The following is a 21,774-nucleotide window of genomic DNA, read 5'->3' as shown; positions in this document are numbered from 1 at the left end:
CCATTATATGTCTTATCTTCCATTATTAAATTCACTGTTATTATATTAATATAAGAATGAGAATATTAATAAAGTCACTGTTATATCCATACAAGAATAAAAATACAAGTTTGATAGATTTATTAAAAAAAACAGCCACAAACCCAAACAAAACTAATCTCTTTCTTTAAAATAATACAAAGATAGCCGAATAAAAAAAAAATCTTATCTTCCATTAGTTTTCTTTCTTTCTTAACTTTTCTGATTCACTTTACTAAAGGGCTCGATAATGGAACAAATTATTACAAGTCCTTGGCCCAAGAAAACACAAGCCATTGTCTACCTTCAAGAGGAGAGGCTTCACGTTACTTGCTCGATAATGGACATCTTAAAAGACAATTAAAGAGTTTCCTTTTGCCATTTCGAGTTTCCACAGCATGTTTTGTTTTCTTTCTCCGTCAGATAAAAGGAAAAAACATCCGAGTTTCTTGTGCAGCGCATCTGCGAGGACCATTTTAAAAGTAGCCACCCAACGGACCATGAGAAGAATTCTTGCCTAGCATGCAAGAGACAACACCTCTAAGCTAGCTAGCGTTAAGAGCATCATTTAGTGTTTCAACTTGCAATTGCGCATCACAAACGACAGTTCTTGTCACGATTCTCTCTTATTTTGAAAAAATAGTTGCAATGGCTAAATTTTATCGAATCAAATGTTGTTATTTGCAGTTCCTGACCTTGCTGTTTCATGATATACACACATCCAATGAAAATCTCAGGCGTGTTTTTCCGGCAAGTTCGAAAGCTGTGAAGCATCTTGTTCAACGATACACTGTTGCAGCAAAAGGGTCAATTCTGTTTATTACGAAGAGCAAGAGATAAAAATGGCAGCAGCTCATTTTGCCATACGCGTTGTAGCTGAAGACAGAAGATACCTCGTGATTTACAGTACCTTCTGCTTCATTTCACCTAGTCTAGAAAATATAAATGGTAAGAGACCAAAACAAGAATAAAACAGTTCTCGTTTTTTTTTCCTTTTGTGGAAAAGAAGAAGAAAGAAAAGCAGCAGCAGAGAAAACTCATTCCAGCCGTTACAATATTATCCCACGCACCCCCATCCAAAACCTTATTAAATTAGATCCCATGTGGTCTTTTCTCCGAGATCACAGATCATATGTTTTCCACCCAAATCCTCCCCACCAAAACACAAATCCTAAAAAATGCAAAGCCTGATATATTCTAGGACAAATCATCAGCAAGATACAAGAGAAACAATAGCGCCGTCCAAACAGGTGGTCTTTCCTCAAATTCCATCTCTCAGTACCTGTAGTGAGCAGGCTTGTAGGGACCCTCAACTGGAACGCTGATGTAGTCTGCCTGGTCCTTGGAGAGCTTGGTGAGCCTGGCTCCAAGCTTGCCAAGGTGAAGGGAAGCAACCTTCTCATCAAGGTGCTTGGGCAAAACATAGACCTTCTTCTCATACTTGCCGGATGTCTTCTCGTTCCACAGCTCAAGCTGAGCAATCACCTGGTTGGTGAATGAGCAGGACATCACAAAACTGGGGTGACCAGTGGCACAACCCAGGTTCATGAGACGTCCCTCGGCCAGGACAATGATGCCCGAGCTGGTATCAGGGAAAACCCACCTATCAGTTTGGGGCTTGATGGTGATGCGTTTCACACCAGGGAAGGTCTCAAGTCCGTGCATGTCAATTTCATTGTCGAAGTGACCAATGTTGCAGACAATGGCATTGTTCTTCATCTTCCTCATGTGGTCAACCATGATGATGTCCTTGTTACCGGTGGTGGTCACAAAGATATCAGCCTCGGAGACAACATCTTCAAGGGTCAAGACCTGGAGACCCTCCATGAGAGCCTGAAGAGCGCAAATGGGATCAATCTCAGTCACGATCACACGAGCTCCAGCTTGCTTCATGGCGGCGGCACAGCCCTTGCCAACATCACCATAACCACAGACAACAGCAACCTTTCCGGCAATCATGACATCAGTAGCTCTCATCAAACCATCAGGGAGAGAGTGACGGCATCCATACAAATTATCAAACTGCATCCACAAAGATTATGAGAAACTGTTTGACCAAAACAGGAAATGAAATCATGGAAAACCCGATTAACCAATTCTGCAATCATGCTATCAACAGCTGATTCTTACAAAAAAATAAAAATAAACTCATAATATTCATCTAGTAACTTCATACTGCATGACATAAACAGCTGAACACTAATAGTCAAATCCACTGATTAACAATGCCTTTAGTTCCAATGGAGTTAGAATCACACGAACATTTCAAAACTGTCAGTTTTGCTTCTTCAAGAAGACAAAATATTAGATCTTCAAAGGATTCTTTCGCCACAAACCTCTACCAAATTTCGTTAGAAAAATCCACACCACAATTGAATCAAACTAAAAAAATCCAGTAAGTATCAGATCTAAAACTCAATTATCATTTTGAAAACACCAATATGAATCATATGAGATCTGAAACATAAAACACAAAAAACATAACAGATCTAAGCAACAAAAAACCAGATCTAAAAGGCAGAAAAACAATACCTTGCTCTTGGTCACAGAGTCGTTAACATTAATGGCAGGGAAAAGCAAAGTCCCATTAGCCTGCATTTGATACAATCTCTTAACACCAGTTGTGGTTTCCTCTGAAACACCAACTAATCTTTCCTTCATCTTGTGATACTTCATGGGATCACTCTTCAACCCATCTCTAATAATTGTCAAAACAAGCTGAAACTCTACATTATCAGTCGAAGCTGGATCTGGCAAAACACCAGTCTTCTCGTAAATCTCCTCAGCTTTCACACCCTCGTGAATCAAGAGAGTAGCATCACCACCATCATCAACAATCAAATCAGGACCACCACCCGGGCCCCAATCAAGAGCTCTCTCAGTGCACCACCAATACTCCTGGAGGGTCTCCCCTTTCCAGGCAAAGACAGCAGCTGAGTCACGTGCAATAGCTGCGGCGGCATGATCTTGAGTGGAGAAGATATTGCAAGAACACCAACGAACCTCAGCACCCAAGGCGGTCAAGGTTTCAATCAAGACAGCGGTTTGGATAGTCATGTGAAGAGATCCGGTAATCTTGGCTCCCTTGAATGGTTGTGAGGGGCCGAATTCGGTCCGGCAGGACATCAATCCAGGCATTTCAACTTCGGCCAGCTCAATTTCGAGACGGCCGAAGTCAGCCTGGGACATGTCCTTAACCTTGTACTCACGACCGCTTGTTGTTTTCTCGACAAGCAAAGCCATTGTAAGAGAAAGAAGGGGAGATGAGAAGAGTTGTTTTCCTTCACCCTCGATAGCGAAAAAAGAAGCGTAGCGGCTGTGAAGGAAAGAGCGAGTGTAAAGAGGAGGAAGAGTGTGTCTTTAAATAGGTTAGAGGGGGAGGATTGGACGGTGGAGATTGAAAGTTTGAGAGGGTGAGCTTAAGATTAGGGGTCTTGGGGGTGTTTTCAGGGAGTTGGTGGAGTGTACATGGTAAAGTAATAAAGACCAGTTCACACTTCCTAGTATTAGTTTGGTATGCGTATTTTTGTTTTTTTTTTTTTTTTCCTTTCTTGTCTAATTAAATTTTTATTTTCATATATATATATATATTTGACTGATCGGACTCGGTGATTATTTATTCAAGATTTGTTTTGGACGGAGTTAATGAAAAAAATATTTTTTTAATAATATTATTTTAAAATTTAAAAAAAAAAACTTGAATTCATTCATATAAATATAATTGATCCATAACTTGAATTTATTTTTCTTTCCTGAACTTCTTTAAATCATTTTAATTCTGTCCCAGAAAATATATTTTCTTCTTTATTGAGCATTTATAACTATAACTTTTAGATCCAACCTGGTATAATATCTGGATTCTGAGTTTTAATTGAATCATCATATTATTTGGGTTATATTTTTAAAATTAAAATGATATTATTTTAGTAAAAAATAAAAAAAAATCAACGAGTTACAACTGGATTTTTTGATTTGATCGCATCGAGTTTTTCTTTCTTTTGTTTTTTTTTTAACCTGATTCGGTTCTAATCCCGGATCGGCCAAGTTCAAGATTGACCCGTCGGGCCTGGTTGAGTTTCAAAATTATGTTTTCTAACTATTTTAATGGTTTTGAATTTATTTATTTTTTTTAAGTTCAGGATTTTTAATTTTTTGAAAAAAAAAATATTTTAAAAAATGTTAGTCAATGACATTTACATTATCTCTTTTCTCTTAAAATTGGTGTCCCTGCCGTGAAAAACAGGTGCCCTGTGGTTATTAATATCTACCTTAAAAAAAGTTACTGTGCAATTAGTAGTTTATTTACCATTAAGTTCAGTTGGATGAAATTGATGGGGATAATAAATATAGGTAAACTTTGATAAAAAAAAAAAAAATCACGGGTGCTTATTTGTTGAATTAATGCGAGCATAGAGGCGAAAATGAGAAATTATTGCTAAATAATTATGCTATAAACTAAAATAAAAGGGTTAATCCATGTTTCTAAAGACAACACGGTTGAATGTGGACTGTCACAGTCCACCAAACTCTGGCACTTTCATATTATTTTGTTCTTCATGAATTATTTATTTTAGTCCTTAATTTTTTTAATTTTATTATTATGTTATATTTACAGAGTTTTAACTTGATAATTGGTTTTGTTTCGGCTGTTTTGTTGTGTTCTAGATGTTAAAAAATGTAATAGCATTAAAGTGATACTCAATAAGGTGAATTATTGTTTTTCAAGACTCCGAGCAAGATCTGAATTACTACGATGCGTCTAATTTTGACCCTCTTGTGTTTTTTATCCTAAGTCAATTATTTCATTTTGATCTGTGAAATTTTTTTTTATTTCATCGTTTATGTTATATTCATAATTTTAACCTTAATAATTGGGTTTAGGTGCTTTAATGAATTTGAAAAGTCAAGAAAAATTCTAGAATTAATGCAAAATAGAATTTAGTTTTGTTGATTGAAAAACATTCAAACAACAAAGAACAAATTTAACCCAAAAAACAATCTTTTTATTTTTTATTGTTCATAGGTTAGGAAAACTACGGTTTAGTCTTTAAAGTTTTTACTTTTTCCTTTTTGTTCTTCTTTTCATGTTTAAGTTCTAAACTTTATTTATGTTCCATTTCAGTTTTTGAAATTTAAAAGGAGAGTGAGGGAGTTTTAAAAAAAATAGAAAATAAAAGAAAAGATGGTCAGTTAATAATATTTAAGACATTAAAATAGTTTTAGAAATAAAGATTTAAAAACTAAATTAGGTTTTGTGAAGTTTTTTTGTTCATTTTGATTTTGGTTTTTTAAAGTGATTATAGGCTCTCCTTTTTGCTATAAATGTTTTTATTGAGGGTTTTAAGATGTTTAAGGGGTGTTTTTATATGAAAATAAATTTTAAAAAAATAGGTTTTTAAAATCTAAAAACTCTAACCATGATTTTTTTCCATTAAAAAAAACCATGGCCTTTCAAGCCTAAGCATTACTAGGTTAGAAAGGGAGGCCTAGGTGTACTTAACTTTATGGTTAGATATTCCTTATTTGTTTATTTTTTGTTTATTTGTGAATAAATATCCTTTTAAATTATTAGGTGATTGTCCAATTATAACATTGTTTTTAAGAAGATTAGGGTTTTTTCACGATGATATTATTGATTGTTTTATTGATAATTATGTATTAGCCTGGTATACAAATATTTTAAAATGATTTGCTCAATTACCATGGAGCGATAATAAAATACCTATTTTTTATTTTTTATTATAAATGCTTTTCATAATTTTCTTAAATTTATTATTTTTTTCATATAAGTGTATAAAAATGATTGATTTATAATTTTTTAATTGAAACATGCTTTCACTATCACAATAATTTTTACTTCAAAAATAATACTTTTTAAAAAATATGTTTCTATCAAAATAAAAATAAACTCATTAATGAGAAAATTAGGTGTTTTATTAAAAATATACATTTTTTTCATTTTTAGTTCAAATCATTATAGTTTTCTTAGGTATCTTTTATGATTGTTGTTGTTTTTTATTCAATTAACTATGCTGTTAATGGAAAAAACAATTTTATTGCTAAAAAAGCTATTAAATGAACAAGGAAAGATATTTTTGATGAAAGAAATATGTTTATCTTCCATAATTTTATTCTTTTTTTTTATGTGAATATCCTTTTCTATTGTTGTATGATTAGATAAAAAAAAAATAGATTTTAAAAAGCATAGCTATTAAACATAGTCAAGTCTATGACATAGATCAAGAGTTAGGAGAGTTGATCTAGGTCAATCCAGTATATTATCATTTTAATATTAAAAAATAAATATTTAAACAATGTCATTTTGAATATATTTGTATATAAGTCAAATCAGGTTTTGACCATGTCAATTGAGTCGTCGATAGACTTGCTAAGTCATTTGTGTCTCATCAGGTTAATTTTCATATTTTTCTTTTGAAACTTGACCTAGGTTAAAGATCGGGTCGACAAGTCATCATCATGGCCTCTTGGATCATGCTAAATGCTATAACATTGTCAATATAGCTTGATATGTGAACTTCTTAAACTAATTTGCTCGTTTATTTCAAACAAGAATGAATATTTTTATTGTAAATTATTTAAATACTTTATTCTAATTTATTTATTTTTTATATGTTTTTAATCTATACATGTGAAAATGGTCAATTCATGTTTTTTTTTTAAAAAAATTTAAGGCTTGCTTCATGATCATGATATATTTTGACCTAAAAAAATATTTCTAAAAACACATGTTTTCTTCAAAATAAAAAAGAAATGCATGAATAAAAAAAGTACATTTTTTCATAAAAAATATACATTTTTTCAATAGAAAAGATAATTTTGATTAAAAAAATACAATTCTTCTCCATAAATTTATTTGCTGTCTTTTTTTAGAATGTTTATTTTATTATCATATAATTAAATAAATAATAAATATGAAGTTATTAAACTTGATTAAACACATAACTCGAGTTTTGAGTTAGATAGGTTCACCCGAGTCAATTCAAAATGTTATTATTTTAAAATATATATTTTTCAAGTTAACTAAGTCATACTATACCATTTTTATATTATTTAATTTAAAAATTGATATAAAATCCTAGTCAATAAATCACCATGTTGATTGACCGATCCAAACTAAGTTTATTAATACACCGCCAAAAAGTTTCTTGGGCAGCTAACTAGTTGCTTCTAATATTCATTGATAAACTAATTATGATGCATTTATTTCATTGTTCTTACCCATCGGAAGATTAACATTGACTTGGTGGATTAATTAACATTCAAATCTACCCTACCCCCTTATATATATATATATATATATATATATATATATATATATATATATTAAAGGCAATGTTATCTATAAATTTTAATTTTTTATTTAAAAATTAATTTTTATATATTTTTTATTATTTTAATACATTGATCTCAAAAATAATTTTTTAAAAATAAAAAAATATTATTTTAATATATTTTAGTATAAAAAATATTTTAACAAATAATTACAATCTTACTTTTAAATATGCTATAATTACGTTCTGATTTGTTTCTATATATCACAATTAAAATTTCTCTCTAATTAACAACTTTTATATTATTTTTTTTTAAAAAATATATTATTTTCTTATAGTAGAATCTTGCTTCCTAAACTACAATGAAAGAGTGCATTCCATCTCCGATTCTTGTTGACGACTGCAAAATGCAGAAACAATCACATGGTGTCGGAGTTGCAGGAGTGATGATTCGGTGGGACAGCCGTGTAGGGCCCTGATGCTACAGCTTAGCTGAGATAGATACGGGTGTACTGCGCTCAGATCTGAAGGGAGGACGGAGGATCATGGACTGTCGGTGGATCATGATGAAATCAATTTTTTAAAAAATGAAATGAAAATATCTGTAGTGGACATCTAATTAATGCAAAGCAACATTTCCTTAGATAGAAAAGTGATAAAACGTGATAACGCGAGAGCAGCGGCTGCCAGCACAGGGAATATTTCCACGTGATAACGGTGTTGTGGGCAATCACTACCTCCCAAAGTTTAATAAAAAATAAAAAAAGTATTATTTAATTTAAAATCAATGGTTTTAAATTGGATGGGTCCAAAAATCATAGAGAGAAAATCTTCAAGGTTAACTTGTTAAAAAAAAAAACAAACTAAAACTCATGGCATAATTACAACATCACTGTAGCATCAGATTTATTTATACTGTTTACTGAAACAGTAAAATTATAATTTTACCCTTATTATTAACAAAAGCTTGCCTTGGCAATGGGTAACGAGGTCTTTCTCTTTGCATAGTAAAATGAATAACACACCCTTTAAAGAAAGAAAGAAGAAAAAAATATATTGAGGCTCTTAGCCCAGCGGTCTTGTTAAGGGTTTTTTTATTTCTGTATTCTGGGATTCAAGTTTTAGCGTGTATATTTATCACTCCTGCGTACCTTACTTGCTTATTGGGCTTGTAGGATATTCAGTGGTATCTGAAGATTAGTCGTGGTGCGCGTAAGTTGGCCCGAACATATAAAATTACCAAAAAAAAAATTAAAGTAGCGTGTAGATCTTGGCTTTTCTTCTTCTTCTTCTTCTTTTTTGTTTAATCTTATCTTATTATTTAGGTCACGAGTTTAGTAGGTTCACATAAATTAACTTAGAATTCTTTTCAGGTTATTTTTTTAAAAAATTTAATATTTTTCATTTTTTTTCTTCCTTCAATATTATATTGTTTTAGAATTAAATTTTATAATATTTTATGTGTCGTTTAATTAGGTTGTCTTATTCATATGATCCAAGTCGCATAGTTAGGCTAGCTTTCATGTTTTATTAGTTTTTTTTTTTTTTGTAATGGATTTTAGTTTTTTAAAATCCATGAATCGGTTTGGAGTTGGATTTTATTTTTTTTTATTTTTTTATTAGCTTATTACAATCTCATGATTAAATTTACATATTTCTTGATATATTTTTTCTATTTAATTGACTAGGATCTTAGTTACGTCATTTTTATTTTATTTTGATAATTGTTTTTTTAGGTTCCATGATTTTTTTGTGTGAATTGTTCCATTTACTTTCATGATCTAGTCTTTTATTTTCTAATTAAATTATACTATTTTCTTTTGTTAAGTTGGGTCTCCACCTTGAGTTACGGTTTTTCTTAAATTCTATGAAACGATCTAGCACCCCTCAAGCGTTTTGTTTTATACAATAATAATAAAATATATATATATATATATCCCGGCTTGTGATAAAGGACAGACCCACGAATCTGGATTACTAATCATGTATTTTTGTGACGCGGTGTCATGATTTCGCAACTTGTGTTTGAGTTTTAAAAACTATTGTTTCTTTCTCCACAACTCCTGTAATTTTTGCAATTTTAGTTTTAGTTAAAAGTTTATTTTATTTATTTTTCAGTTTCTGAATTTTAAAAATGAAAGAAAAATTATTAAATTATAAAAATAAAATAAAAATAAAAAATTATCGTTTCTCCATAATCTAATAATAAAATGATTGATTTTATTGTCAGTAAGTTTTATTCGACGAGAGAAGTTTCGATAATAATTGTTCTTTTCTACAAACTTGTCTAAAAACATAAATTGAGTTCCGTTTAGATTTTTTACTTAATTAATTTTTTTTTAGTGATTTTAAGGTGTTTTGGAATTAATAAGTGGTTTATAGAGGTTTCTATGGTGTTTATTAAATATTTTTGGATAAAAATGAGTTGAAAACAAGTTTTTAGGCCAATCCCTAGCCTAGATTATCAACCAGGTTTTTATTGATTTTTTATTTCTATTTCTTTTCATTCATCATTTAATATTTGGTTAATTTTGAATATGTCTTCATAATTTACTTTTTATGGTGTTATTACAGTTTTAAATAAATATTGTGACATTTAGTTGATGTTTAATTTTATGAGCTTTTATTTTTGTTGTTGTATAATTAAATAAAAAATTGTTAAAATAATAAATTTATTAAACACAGTCGAGTCCATAACTTAGACCGTGGGTTTAATAGTAAGTTACGAAATTGAGTCATTCAACATGTTGTATTCTCCATATTTTAAAAATATATCAACTTGATTTTTTTAAAAGATAAACAACGTTTTTGCTAGTTATTCGGAGTAGATTTGAGACATATCAAGTGGGCTGAGTCACCTTTAAATAATTCTCATATAATTTAATTTGAAACTCAAACTAGACAAGAAATTAGATGGAGAGATTACAAAGTTAACATTTTGAATCGAGTCATATGACACTACTAAATACTCCGTATCACCTAAATATTTTTTTTTTTTCATAAAAAAAAATTGGTTTAACCATAATAAAAAACATAGTTCCTGTTTGGTTTGAAAAACATAAAAAACATAAAATCGGAACCGATATTCTAGTGGCAAGCTATATGATTTGAAAAACATAATAAAAAAAAAAGGTATTCCTGTTTTTTTTAAAAGGAAAAAAATAATCCCGAGCAACCACAGTCAACACCATGTGTTTGGAGAACAACATGAATTACCTTTTGGTTTTGTTTTCAAGAATAAAGGTGCAACTTGAAGACAGAGAGAGAGCAACGGTCTGGTGCCATGGAGAGCAAAACATGCTATGACTAATGTTATTGTTGTCTGCATGCCACCTGTCAAAAGAAAAAAGGCATAAATTATAGGAGTGGCGAGAAAGTGAAGTGCGTCTTCCTAATTTATTTGCTTTTTCGATCACGCTTTTTGTCTATTATTATTATTATTATTATTATATTTTTATTAAAATTAGTGTTCAAACTAATTTGTGCATATCTTAATTAATTTTACAATTTTTAAATTAATGATTATGTAAACTTTCAGTCAATAGCGAAGACAGAGGGCTGACAGGAACTCTAGCCATACAAGGAAAATGTTTTTTCTAGCCTCTTCCTTATAAATAGTTATAAAAAAAAAGATATAAAAGTTTTAATTAAAACATGAACTGTAGGGAAAAACAACTAGTAAGCCACTAGCAACTAAAAACATATTTACAAAACAATGTTAGTCAGTAATTCCCCCTACAAAGAAATGTTTTTAATTTTGGCCTCTCCTAATTTATTTTTTTAACTGTTCCTATCTTTAATGGTCATCATATTAGCAATCACAACATTTGAATTTGAAATCATATGAGAAATAAATTTTTTTAATTCGAAGTTTTTATTAATGTACCACCTATTAGATAATTGTATTGTTATTATTATTTCTATTATTATATAACCAAGCTTGGATGGACCAAAACTGGGATTTGGTGCACACCAACATGAATCAAAGGGAAGTCCATATGAATATATATATTAGTACCGTAGGTAAGGCACTTTCCAACCATTTCTTTTGGAAATTGCTAGTTTGAATAGCCAAGCTAGGTTGCACGTGGACAATTTTTTTTTTAAAATCTAAAAACACGGTTGTTTGGGATTTTATTTTATATTTTTTATTAATATATTTTTATTTATCTAAAGAGTTTAGTTTGAATCATTATTTTGTGAAAAAAATATTTTATAATTATTAAAATAATTTTAAAAAATTATCAAAATAATATATTCATATTTTATGTGTAATTAAAAGCTAAAAATATTATAATTATGATAAAATTATATTAAAATATATATAAAAAAGATTTTTCAAGAAATATTACTTTTAAATCAGGTAAATTATATTTGCTAAAAGAATTATTAAAAATGAAATAAAAATTTATTATAATATTTAAAAATCAGCAAATAAAATTGAGAAGTATTGCTGGCGCACGGATTCAAACCCGAGAGATCCAACACTGGATGCGCGCTTCAACCATCTGAGCCACGACATTAAATTCGTATGGATAAGAATATATTAACCCTTACACCACAAAACACCTCAGTTTTTTTAGAGTATTTGGGTAATTTTATATTTAAATGTAAAATTAATAAAATATGAGATTTGTTATTAAAGTATCATGAGTTTGATATGAAATTCCTTGATGAAGCAGATAAACTTCTTTGTCTTTTCCATTAATTTGTTGGATTAGCCGCAGCCTTTGTTGATAAAATTGACACCCCTAAGAGCCAAAACTCCGGTGCCCAAGTGGGGGTTGGTGGGAAATTGCCAGAAAACCTAGCCAAGAATTAAGAAATACACCTCCTAATTTGGTGTTTTTTGCCTTCGTAGTCATCATTGATTTGTCATCTCTTACACTCCATCGATTTTCGGGTGAATAAAGTGTGGTCAATGATTAAAGAAACGAAGGCCACCAACATTTTAGCAGTGGAGTGGGGAGAAAGGATGCATGCTGTCAGCATCAGGAGAGGTGGTTTCGTCTAAAATGACCAAAGGATCCTCAACAACCCCCGAATCCACCAACTCTCGTGTAATTTTCCAACACCACCCCTCTTCACCCTAACAACGACAAGGTTGTTGTTCACTTTTTTTTCTTTTTTTTTTTTTTTTTTTAATCTTTGTGTAAACAAAAAAAGAGAGAAAAAAAAATTCTTAAAAGAAAACAAAAAGAAAAACATCAACAAGAGGAGTATAATGGAATGCCCATAATATAACCAAAGATTGGTTAAGGATGATCAAATATACAAAGATTGAGAATTTAACAGTGTTTTTTCAACTGATAAAGACCCTATTAGCAAAAAAAGTTTAATTTAAGGAGAGTGATTCAAAATTAGATGATTAAAGACTCAATTCAATTTTCTTTTAGGTTTAATTGAATTCATTGAGGGCTTAATAGCAAGAAAAATTGATTTTTTAAAGTCAATTTAGGCTTTAATTGGAAAAAATTAAAGTTTGGGGATCAAATTATAATTTATAAGAGTTAATTTGGTCAAATTTGGGGCTTAATTACATAAATATTGAAGTTTAATGAACAATTAGGGACTTGATTGAAGAAATCCAAAACCAAGAATCAAACTAGAAAAGATGCTAGAATTAGGGAAGTTTTCTAAAACTTGACAGAGGTGCAATTGATTTGATTCTTAAAATCAAAATCTCAATTAAGGACCTGAATGGATAAATACAAAATTAAGGATTGATTTAGAGACAAGAACTTCTAAGGTTATTTAAATGAAATGACATATTTTGTGTGAAACGACGTTGTTTTTGTTATTAGTATATACCGTGTACCATCTTCTTCCCCTGCACTAGTTTTACAAGCAAGGGATGAGGGTTTTTCTTCACTCCTTTGCACATTGTTTTGGTCTCTCTCTCTCTTTTATGTCTCTCACACCATGACATAACACACATTTCTCTCATGGCTTGCCATTGTACCCAAAATGAGCAGAGAAACAGGTCATTTGGGTGGCCTTAAAGCGATTGCAAAGTGGCCATCAAGCAGCCCTATGCTTCGGCGTGCATTTGGGCAACCATAAGGTGGTCCAACTCCTCCTTTAATTCTGCATGGAGAAGAAGAGTTCCCCCCCTAACTAAAAACCAACCTCTCTCCTTCATTATTTTGGTAGCTTCCACCAGCAGTAGTGACTCATTCCTTCTAGACACCACCGTAAGTCACTGCTTGAGTCAGAGACCAACGACTCCTCATTCCAAGTAATCTTTCCCTTTCTATTTTGTCTTCCTTAAGCACTTTGTTCCTCTTTTTTTTCCCCTTATTACTTGCATACAAAAAGTGAATAATTCATGTTTTGTAGTACGTAATTTAATTAACTGGTTACTAGGCTGAACCCAGTAACGAGTTAGTCGGTTTTTGGGTGGGGTCCAACCCTATCCCTAAAAAAGAGTAAAAGAGCTATGTTGGGCCTTCGGTTGGCCCAACTAGCCTAACCTTTAGGCTAAGAGTGTGTTTGACAAACATACTGAACTAAAGGATAAATATGATAATTGAGGATATTGAAGTACCCATTTTTCATTTAGTTTTAAACTTGCCTTTAACTTAGGATTCGGCCGAACAAACCCTTAAAAAGCTTTAGAATATTCCAAAAAAATTCATGGACCATTTTGAATTTATTTGTGGATCCCTTACATGTTTTTCTTAGTTTTTTTTACTTCATATTGAGATGGTGAACTTATATTGTAAGATACTGACCCGATATTGAAGTACCCGTTTTTCGCTGAAATTTCAAGAAATTCCAAAAAACTTCTCTAGAAATTTTCTCACTTAAAAAAAATAAAAAAAATATGTTTTATCGGTGTGCATATGGCCAAGTCTCTCAAAAGTGTAAAAAATCATATTGTATTTCCATATATTTTGAATTTAATAACCAGTTTCTTGAAGTCACAATATTTCAAAAATACCAAAAAATTATTTTGTTTTTCGATTAATATCTGGATTATGAACTTATATGTAAAACATATTTTTGATATTAAATAAAAGAAAATTATTTTATTTTATTTTATATTAGAATTAGAACGATTAAGTTTTTAACTTGATAAGATAAAAATCTCCTTACCTAGAGGGGCCTATCTTAAACTTTAAATAGACCAAAGATTAGAAAACACAACAATACTTTAGTATATATAAGACAAATGAACAAGAGAGGCATTAATCCCCTTACTCGAATTCTAAAACCAATTAGGGTTCTTAATAAACAAAATATTAGGTGACAACTCTCATTTTTTTTATTTTATTGATAAAGGACAAGAATTCATTATCCTTTCGTCCCACACCATTCCCGATCTAGAAGGATGATCGTCGCGATACCACATACGTGTGACAACGATATGGACATCAAATAGTCATTCATTTAAAAGAGGCATTGCATCTAGTATGATGGACATCATTTTTATAGCTTAGGCCATGACTAAAAGTATCTATTTGATAATGTGGTAGATATTGTTTTTCAAAGTGTTTTTCGTTTGAAAATGCTTTAAAATATATTTTTTTTTATTTTTGACATTATCATATCAAAAATTAACAAATACTAAAAAAAAATATGAATTAAATTTTTTTTTTTAAATTAAAAACTTAAAAAGCACGGTCAGACTACCATGCTTAAAGTATGCTACATTATAACAAGCCGAAGATAGATACCCTTGCCTTGTCCATTACTCAATTTTCAGCAAAGAAAGTTTGCAAAGATTTCAACCTAAAGTTGAGGTTGTTAGGTCCATTCATTTATATGATTCAGTATAGTGTGGTTTGTATTTTATTTTAGTTGTTTGAGATTATAGTAGCAGTTATGATTTAAAATTTTTTATTTTATTTTAAAATATATCAAAATAATATTTAAAATATTTATACTGATTTTGGTTGTTAAGTTCACTGAAGATTAATTTAAATATAAGTTTTTGTCGTAAGATTTCTCATCTCTGTCCTCCTATTTTTAACTAGGATTGATTAAGAAGAAGAAGAAGAAGAAGAAAAGCTCCTAATATTACTTAGCATTAATCAAAGTACAGAAGGATTTGACTGCTAAGCCTAATTTTTTTCGCATCAATTGCAAAATTGAAAATTTTAATTTCCATCCTTTGTCCATTCACAAATCATGTAATTTTAAACCCTTCAATTTACAATTTCTAATTGCCTTATGCTTTACATAATTGGTTCAAACGACTGCGTTTCATTAGGTTTGATCAATTCTTTTGCATAGCCGATGTTTAAGAATAAACAGTTGTCTTTTAAAGTATTTTTTATTTAAAAATATATCGAAATAATATATATATTTTTAAAAAATCATTTGATATTAACACATGAAAACGATTTGAATATACAAGAAAATTAATTTGAAGCAAAGTAAATAAATAAATAATAATTTTTTTAAGTATTTTTTAAACACAAAAATAGACAAACTCTAACATCAATTGCGTCACCATTTACTATCCATGGGTTAACGTTTGTATTTTAGCTAATAGCTACATTTTATAGTGTTGTTTTTTTAGATGAAATTAAAAAAAAAATACTAGATTTAGTATCTATGGAAAATATTTTTATTTTAAATCATAATACTAAAATATAAAAATAAGTTAAAGTTACTTTATGTATTAGAAGTATGTTTGGTAGAAGTTACTTAAAACAAGAATAAATATAATATAAGTTGGAATTCAAAAGTAAAAAAATCTTAAATTCTGATTAAATCAAGATTCTTACTTAATTCTGTAATAAATATTTTTATTCAAGTAAAAAAAATTCTTTTAAGAGTTAAATTTTAAAGAATAATTTAAATCAATTTATAAAAGATCATATCAAATATAGAATTTAGTTTACAAACAGATGCAATCAAAACACATTAAATAAAAACACACACACACAAATAAAAGTACATACATTTTAAAAGTACAATAATACAAAATCAGCACTAGTAAAAGTGTTATTTGACAATTTAATAATTACTATTATGCTTTTAACAAATTATTTTTTCTTAAGAAAACATCCACCCCACAATAAATTACCTTTGATTTTGATTAAAAGCAGGATACATCAACTTTGCTTCCAAAACAAAATAAATCCTGATTTTAAACCAAATTATATATATAATTATATTTTAAAATTACAACAAATACCAGAATCAATAACAACACTAGTTTGCAATGAGCCTTTATGATTTTTCTTTGGGCTCATAGAAAATGTTTTCTAGATAATTTATTTTTTTTGTTTTTGTGTTTTAAAAATATTTATTTATTTATTTATATTAATATTTTTTTAGTGTTTTCATATTGTTGATACTAAAAATTTTTTTTTAAAATAAAAAATATTATTTTAATATATTTTTAAATAATTTTTTTTTAAAAATCATTATAATAATCTCAAACATGACAAAAGATATGTTGGATTTGATGAAAGAAGAAGGGCTAGATTAAAGGGCTTTGCTTCAAAGCTTGTTTAGTAATATGATTGTGGTTTTTTTATTTAAGTGTTTGTTATATTAAAATATATTAAAATGATATTTTTTATTTTTTTAAAAATTATTTTTAAGATAAATGCATCAAAATACGATTTAAAATATATAAAAAATTAATATTTTTTTAAATTTTTTTAATATTTTATAAAATACGGTTTGTACCGAACCTTTCCTGAAACAGTATTTTCCGATTCATGGATGCGTTATTAATTTAAAATAAATTTGGAATTTTAATACATCACTGTGACCGAACCTTTCCTGAAGCACACATAACACTTACAAGCTGGATCCTCAACGTGTCGGCTCTGTAAATCTAGCCCTTAACTTATCTACTTTTGTCCCCACTAGCTAGGAAGTCAAGAGTTAGATCTATAAATCTGTAATTGTTGAAGAAAAAATAATAATAATCGAGACACTAGTATAGTACATCGACCAAACAACTATATTTAAGCCGTGATACTTTTAATTTGTGAAATGAGATCATTTAAACAAATTATGACTTTAAATTTAAATTAATTAAATATTAAAAGCTTAAAAAAACACTTAAGCAAATTTAGAATGATGCCCTGCATTATGACGCGACTTCGACCAGTAAAAAAGAAAGAAAAATTCAAAACTTGAATAATTTTGGATTAATTAAACCAAGTTAATTTAATAATATAATTAAAAAAATAATAATAAATAAAAAAATTCAAGATAACTTATATTATTTTCAAAATGAGTGAAATTATATAGAAACAAAAAAAAAAAGACTTTAATCTTCTAAAAAATATTAAATGTTGATGGATAAAACTGAAAAAATATAAACTGAAAAAAAAAAATACTTAACATGTTATACTAAATATTTTTTTTCTAAACTTAAAAATTTTAAAATAAATGGAGATGATGAAACACTAGATAATATATTTTTAAAAATACATATTGAGCAATTACTTTAATTTAATTAAAAAAATTCTTCTAAAACAAGCTAAATATAATAAAAAATAAAATAAAATAAAAAGACCTTAAATAAAACTTTTGGAATTTTATTTTTGAGAAAGAAAAAAAATAACTTTTGAAAATTGTAACACGATGAAGAAGAAGAAAAAAAGTTTAGGTGCTGACCTCAATTAGAAGTGTTAATAAATATAATTAGGTGAGGTTTACTTATAACAACCTAACTTTTTATATTTTACAATTTCATAGTTATAACCAACCTAATATAATTTTTTTCTATTTTATACATGAAGTCTAAATTTTTTATAAATTTAAATTAATATATTTGCAAAACCGAGCCTTTCAATTATTACAGATAAAATTTAAATTTTTTTTTTTTTTATTCATTCCTAATCACATTAAGTTTTAAGTATATTTTAAGTTTGAGTCCTATAATTATTAATATAATAATCATTAAAAATTTATATAATTATTAATTTCAGAATTATAAAAATTAATCAAAGTACGCTCAAACTAACCAAATTCTTACGTTAATAGTAATAATAATAATAAAAAGTTTTAAGAATGTCTCAATCTAACCTTAGCCAAATTATCTATAGTAATGTTTTTTTTTTTTTGGGTAATGGTTTCTTATAGTAAAAACCATTTGAGTCAAACCTCCAAAATGACATAAATCACAGCTAAGCCATACGTAAAAATAACCATACTGGCTTTTGCATGAACACCCACCTCTAGGCTCTTGCCACCGCATACCACCTACCTACATCAAATAAAACCCCAAAACAGTAATTTCCCACTTCTCCTCCCTTTATAAGCTCCCCACAAGACCGTCTTCTTTCTTTGCCAGCCACGAAGCCACCATCCTCTGCGAAGTGCAAACCCATTCCTCCCCCCCTCCCTCGAACATGGATCCAGTAACTGCGTGGGGAAACTCCTCCCTCCAAACAGTTGACCCAGAAATCCACGATTTAATCGAGAAGGAAAAACGCCGCCAATGCAGAGGAATCGAACTAATCGCATCAGAAAACTTCACTTCTTTCGCTGTTATAGAGGCTCTTGGAAGCGCTCTCACCAACAAGTACTCTGAGGGTATGCCAGGTAACCGCTACTACGGAGGTAATGAATATATTGATGAGATTGAAAATCTCTGCAGAGCTCGGGCCCTTCAAGCTTTTCATTTGGACCCCACTAAATGGGGTGTAAATGTCCAGCCCTATTCTGGTTCCCCTGCAAATTTCGCTGCGTACACAGCAGTTCTCCAGCCCCATGACAGAATCATGGGCTTGGATTTGCCTTCAGGGGGGCATTTGACTCATGGGTATTACACATCTGGGGGTAAAAAGATTTCAGCTACAAGTATTTATTTTGAGAGTTTGCCTTACAAGGTGAACCCGCAAACTGGGTTTCTTGATTATGATAGGTTGGAAGAAAAGGCTTTGGATTTTAGGCCTAAGCTTATTATTTGTGGTGGAAGTGCTTATCCTAGAGACTGGGATTATAAGAAGTTTAGATCTGTTGCTGATAAGTGTGGTGCTCTTTTGCTTTGTGACATGGCTCACATCAGTGGCCTTGTTGCTGCTCAGGTATGTATTGCTTTTTCGATTTTTGGCTGTTGGATCTGTATTTTCATGTGACTAATCTGTCGTGCTAGATTTGATCGTGTTTTGTTCCTGGTTATTTGGAGAAGCTTAAGTTCTGAAAGATCTGTTCTGAGTTTGGTGTTTCTTGAGCTGCATTTTAAAATTCTGATCCGGGTTCTTTTGTGGTGATTCAGCATGATTTAATGTAAATTCAGCTTTAGATCTGGCTTTGGCATGATGTGGTGCCACGTGTTTATTGAATTTACTAGATTGGTTGGTTTATGGGATTGATTTTGTAGATTCTTTACTTGTCCGTCATTTCTTTGCAGTTTGTTAAATGCATGCAAAGCTGAAAGGTTTTAAAAGATCAGAGTTTAAAATCTAATTGATTTGCATCTGCATGCAGAAGATGTTAAAGGAAATATGTTCTTAATGATCATGGAGTCAATTCCTATCTAATTAATCATCTAATTTGATTAATGGAATTAGATTTGAGCCTGTTGTTTATTTAGGTGACGAGAGCTATTTTGAACTAGTGGAATTCTTGGATATGGAGATGTGTATGCATGTATAAACGCTCGAAGCTTAACATGAAATGTTAAAGCTAATGGCATGCAATGTTTATCCATTCAATGTTACGATGAAGTCTCTCCATGTAATTATCATTCGAGTTTAAAATGTGCTGCAGAATTTTAGGTTCTACTCTGATAATCCAAGAAATAAGTTTGCATTATTTATATGCAAGCAAATCTGTTGCAATTGAAAGATTGGCGCTGTCACTTTTTTTTTCTTTTAACATATTCAATGTAAAATGTCTAGATCCAGTCTAAATCTTTACTGTTCTTTTTTGGTTGTAGGAAGCTGCCAACCCGTTTGAGTACTGTGACATAGTCACCACCACTACCCACAAAAGTTTGAGGGGTCCCAGGGCTGGTATGATCTTCTACCGCAAGGGCCCTAAGCCACCCAAGAAGGGTCAGCCGGAGGATGCAGTTTATGACTTTGAAGACAAGATCAACTTTGCAGTTTTTCCATCTCTTCAGGGTGGTCCTCACAACCACCAGATTGGTGCCCTGGCTGTTGCATTGAAACAGGCCCAGAGCCCCGGGTTCAAGGCCTATGCTAAGCAAGTCAAGGCCAATGCAGTTGCCCTTGGAAACTACTTGATGAGCAAGGGATACAAGCTTGTTACTGAAGGCACCGAGAACCACCTTGTTCTGTGGGATCTTAGGCCCCTTGGGTTGACAGGTAAAGAATTGAATTGTAAAGTTTCTGGGTCATGCATGTTGGTTTAATCTGATATGAAATTTGATCCTTCAAATTATGTTCTTCCAGGCAACAAGGTTGAAAAACTATGCGACCTTGCAAACATCACTGTGAACAAGAATGCCGTGTTTGGTGACAGCAGTGCTTTGGCACCTGGTGGAGTGAGAATCGGTAAGAACTTACCCTACGGATGCATTATCTAGATAATGATGATATTGGACAATTTGAAATGAGAACCCTCTGCCTCTATTAGTTTGGAGTTATTAATTGGAGCTTTTTGTTGGCAGGTGCCCCCGCCATGACTTCTAGAGGTTTGGTTGAGAAGGATTTCGAGCAGATTGGAGAATTCCTCCACCGTGCTGTGACCATCACACTGAGCATCCAAAAGGAACATGGAAAGCTCTTGAAGGACTTCAACAAGGGTCTGGTGAACAACAAGGAAATCGAGGCCCTCAAGGCTGATGTTGAACAGTTCTCAGGCTCCTTTGAGATGCCTGGCTTTCTGATGTCTGAGATGAAGTATAAGGATTAGATCCAACTATTCAATTATCATTAGCTTTTCTGTTCTGGTCTTCGCAAATACCATTCTCCCTGGAAAGAAAAAGCTTCCATCTTTGTCTGTTCTTGTAGTTAGCTGTCAATTTTTCATTTGATTTTAATTTGTTGCTTTTCTACTTATTATTTACCTTCTTGGGATGAATGGTCCTCCTCGTGTCATTCGAGCTATGAAAATGTTTCACTATCTCAAAGACTTGATGATCTATTATTATGTATCTGATTTAATAAATCAATGATAAGCCTTCGTGCAAGAGATGATTGAGAACGGTTCTGTGCCTTTGAATTATCTATGCCCACTGTCAATTATATCTGGAACCATTTGGGAGTTGTATCTCAGCTCATGCTACAGCCGTGTGTTGCAACTTCAGTTGAAGATTAAAGAGGGAAAAACATTTTACATTTGAATTTGCATAAGAACACCGAGAACTTGTAAAAACATACTATTTAAACAGACATGTAAAACAATCAATCAACCGAAATGACTCAGAAAACAAAGATCCAAAGCAAAATTTAATGGATAAATATCAATCCAGAAAAGACAACAAGCTCATAAACCTATAAAAGGTCTAATAAACCTAGAAAAATGCAACAAAACTCATAAAAAAAATCTAAACCTACCAACCTAAGTTTAAGTATGT

The 21,774-nt window shown here is 30.6% G+C and overlaps 2 protein-coding genes across 2 annotated transcripts; one reads left to right on the top strand and one right to left on the bottom strand.

Annotated features, from left to right (window-relative positions):
• Nucleotides 1-982: 982 nt before the first annotated feature.
• On the bottom strand, nt 983-3,365 carry LOC118048711 (adenosylhomocysteinase). Its single transcript, XM_035058512.2, has 2 exons — nt 2,551-3,365; nt 983-2,040 (listed from the first exon to the last, which is right to left on the bottom strand). The coding sequence occupies exons 1-2, from the start codon at nt 3,259-3,261 to the stop codon at nt 1,294-1,296; spliced, it is 1,458 nt and encodes a 485-aa protein (XP_034914403.1). The 5' UTR covers nt 3,262-3,365; the 3' UTR covers nt 983-1,293.
• A 15,190-nt stretch (nt 3,366-18,555) lies between these two features.
• LOC118048709 (serine hydroxymethyltransferase 4) lies at nt 18,556-21,402 on the top strand. Its single transcript, XM_035058511.2, has 4 exons — nt 18,556-19,315; nt 20,170-20,560; nt 20,648-20,749; nt 20,866-21,402. Exons 1-4 carry the CDS (start codon nt 18,638-18,640, stop codon nt 21,108-21,110), a joined length of 1,416 nt encoding a protein of 471 aa, XP_034914402.1. The 5' UTR covers nt 18,556-18,637; the 3' UTR covers nt 21,111-21,402.
• Nucleotides 21,403-21,774: the final 372 nt, after the last annotated feature.

Source organism: Populus alba, chromosome 17 (assembly GCF_005239225.2).
Source record: "Populus alba chromosome 17, ASM523922v2, whole genome shotgun sequence".
NCBI classification, from domain to species: Eukaryota; Viridiplantae; Streptophyta; class Magnoliopsida; order Malpighiales; family Salicaceae; genus Populus; species Populus alba.
This window is presented reverse-complemented; position numbering and strand designations above follow the sequence as displayed.

Bases quoted from the DNA above. Each gene is read 5' to 3' on its own strand.
- LOC118048711 (XM_035058512.2), bottom strand. From the start codon at position 3,261: ATGGCTTTGCTTGTCGAGAAAACAACAAGCGGTCGTGAGTACAAGGTT. The intron at 2,041-2,550 runs GTATTGTTTTTC...TTGTGGATGCAG, and splicing joins ACTCTGTGACCAAGAGCAAG to TTTGATAATTTGTATGGATG.
- LOC118048709 (XM_035058511.2), top strand. From the start codon at position 18,638: ATGGATCCAGTAACTGCGTGGGGAAACTCCTCCCTCCAAACAGTTGAC. The intron at 19,316-20,169 runs GTATGTATTGCT...TTTTGGTTGTAG, and splicing joins GTGGCCTTGTTGCTGCTCAG to GAAGCTGCCAACCCGTTTGA. The intron at 20,750-20,865 runs GTAAGAACTTAC...TTTTGTTGGCAG, and splicing joins ACCTGGTGGAGTGAGAATCG to GTGCCCCCGCCATGACTTCT.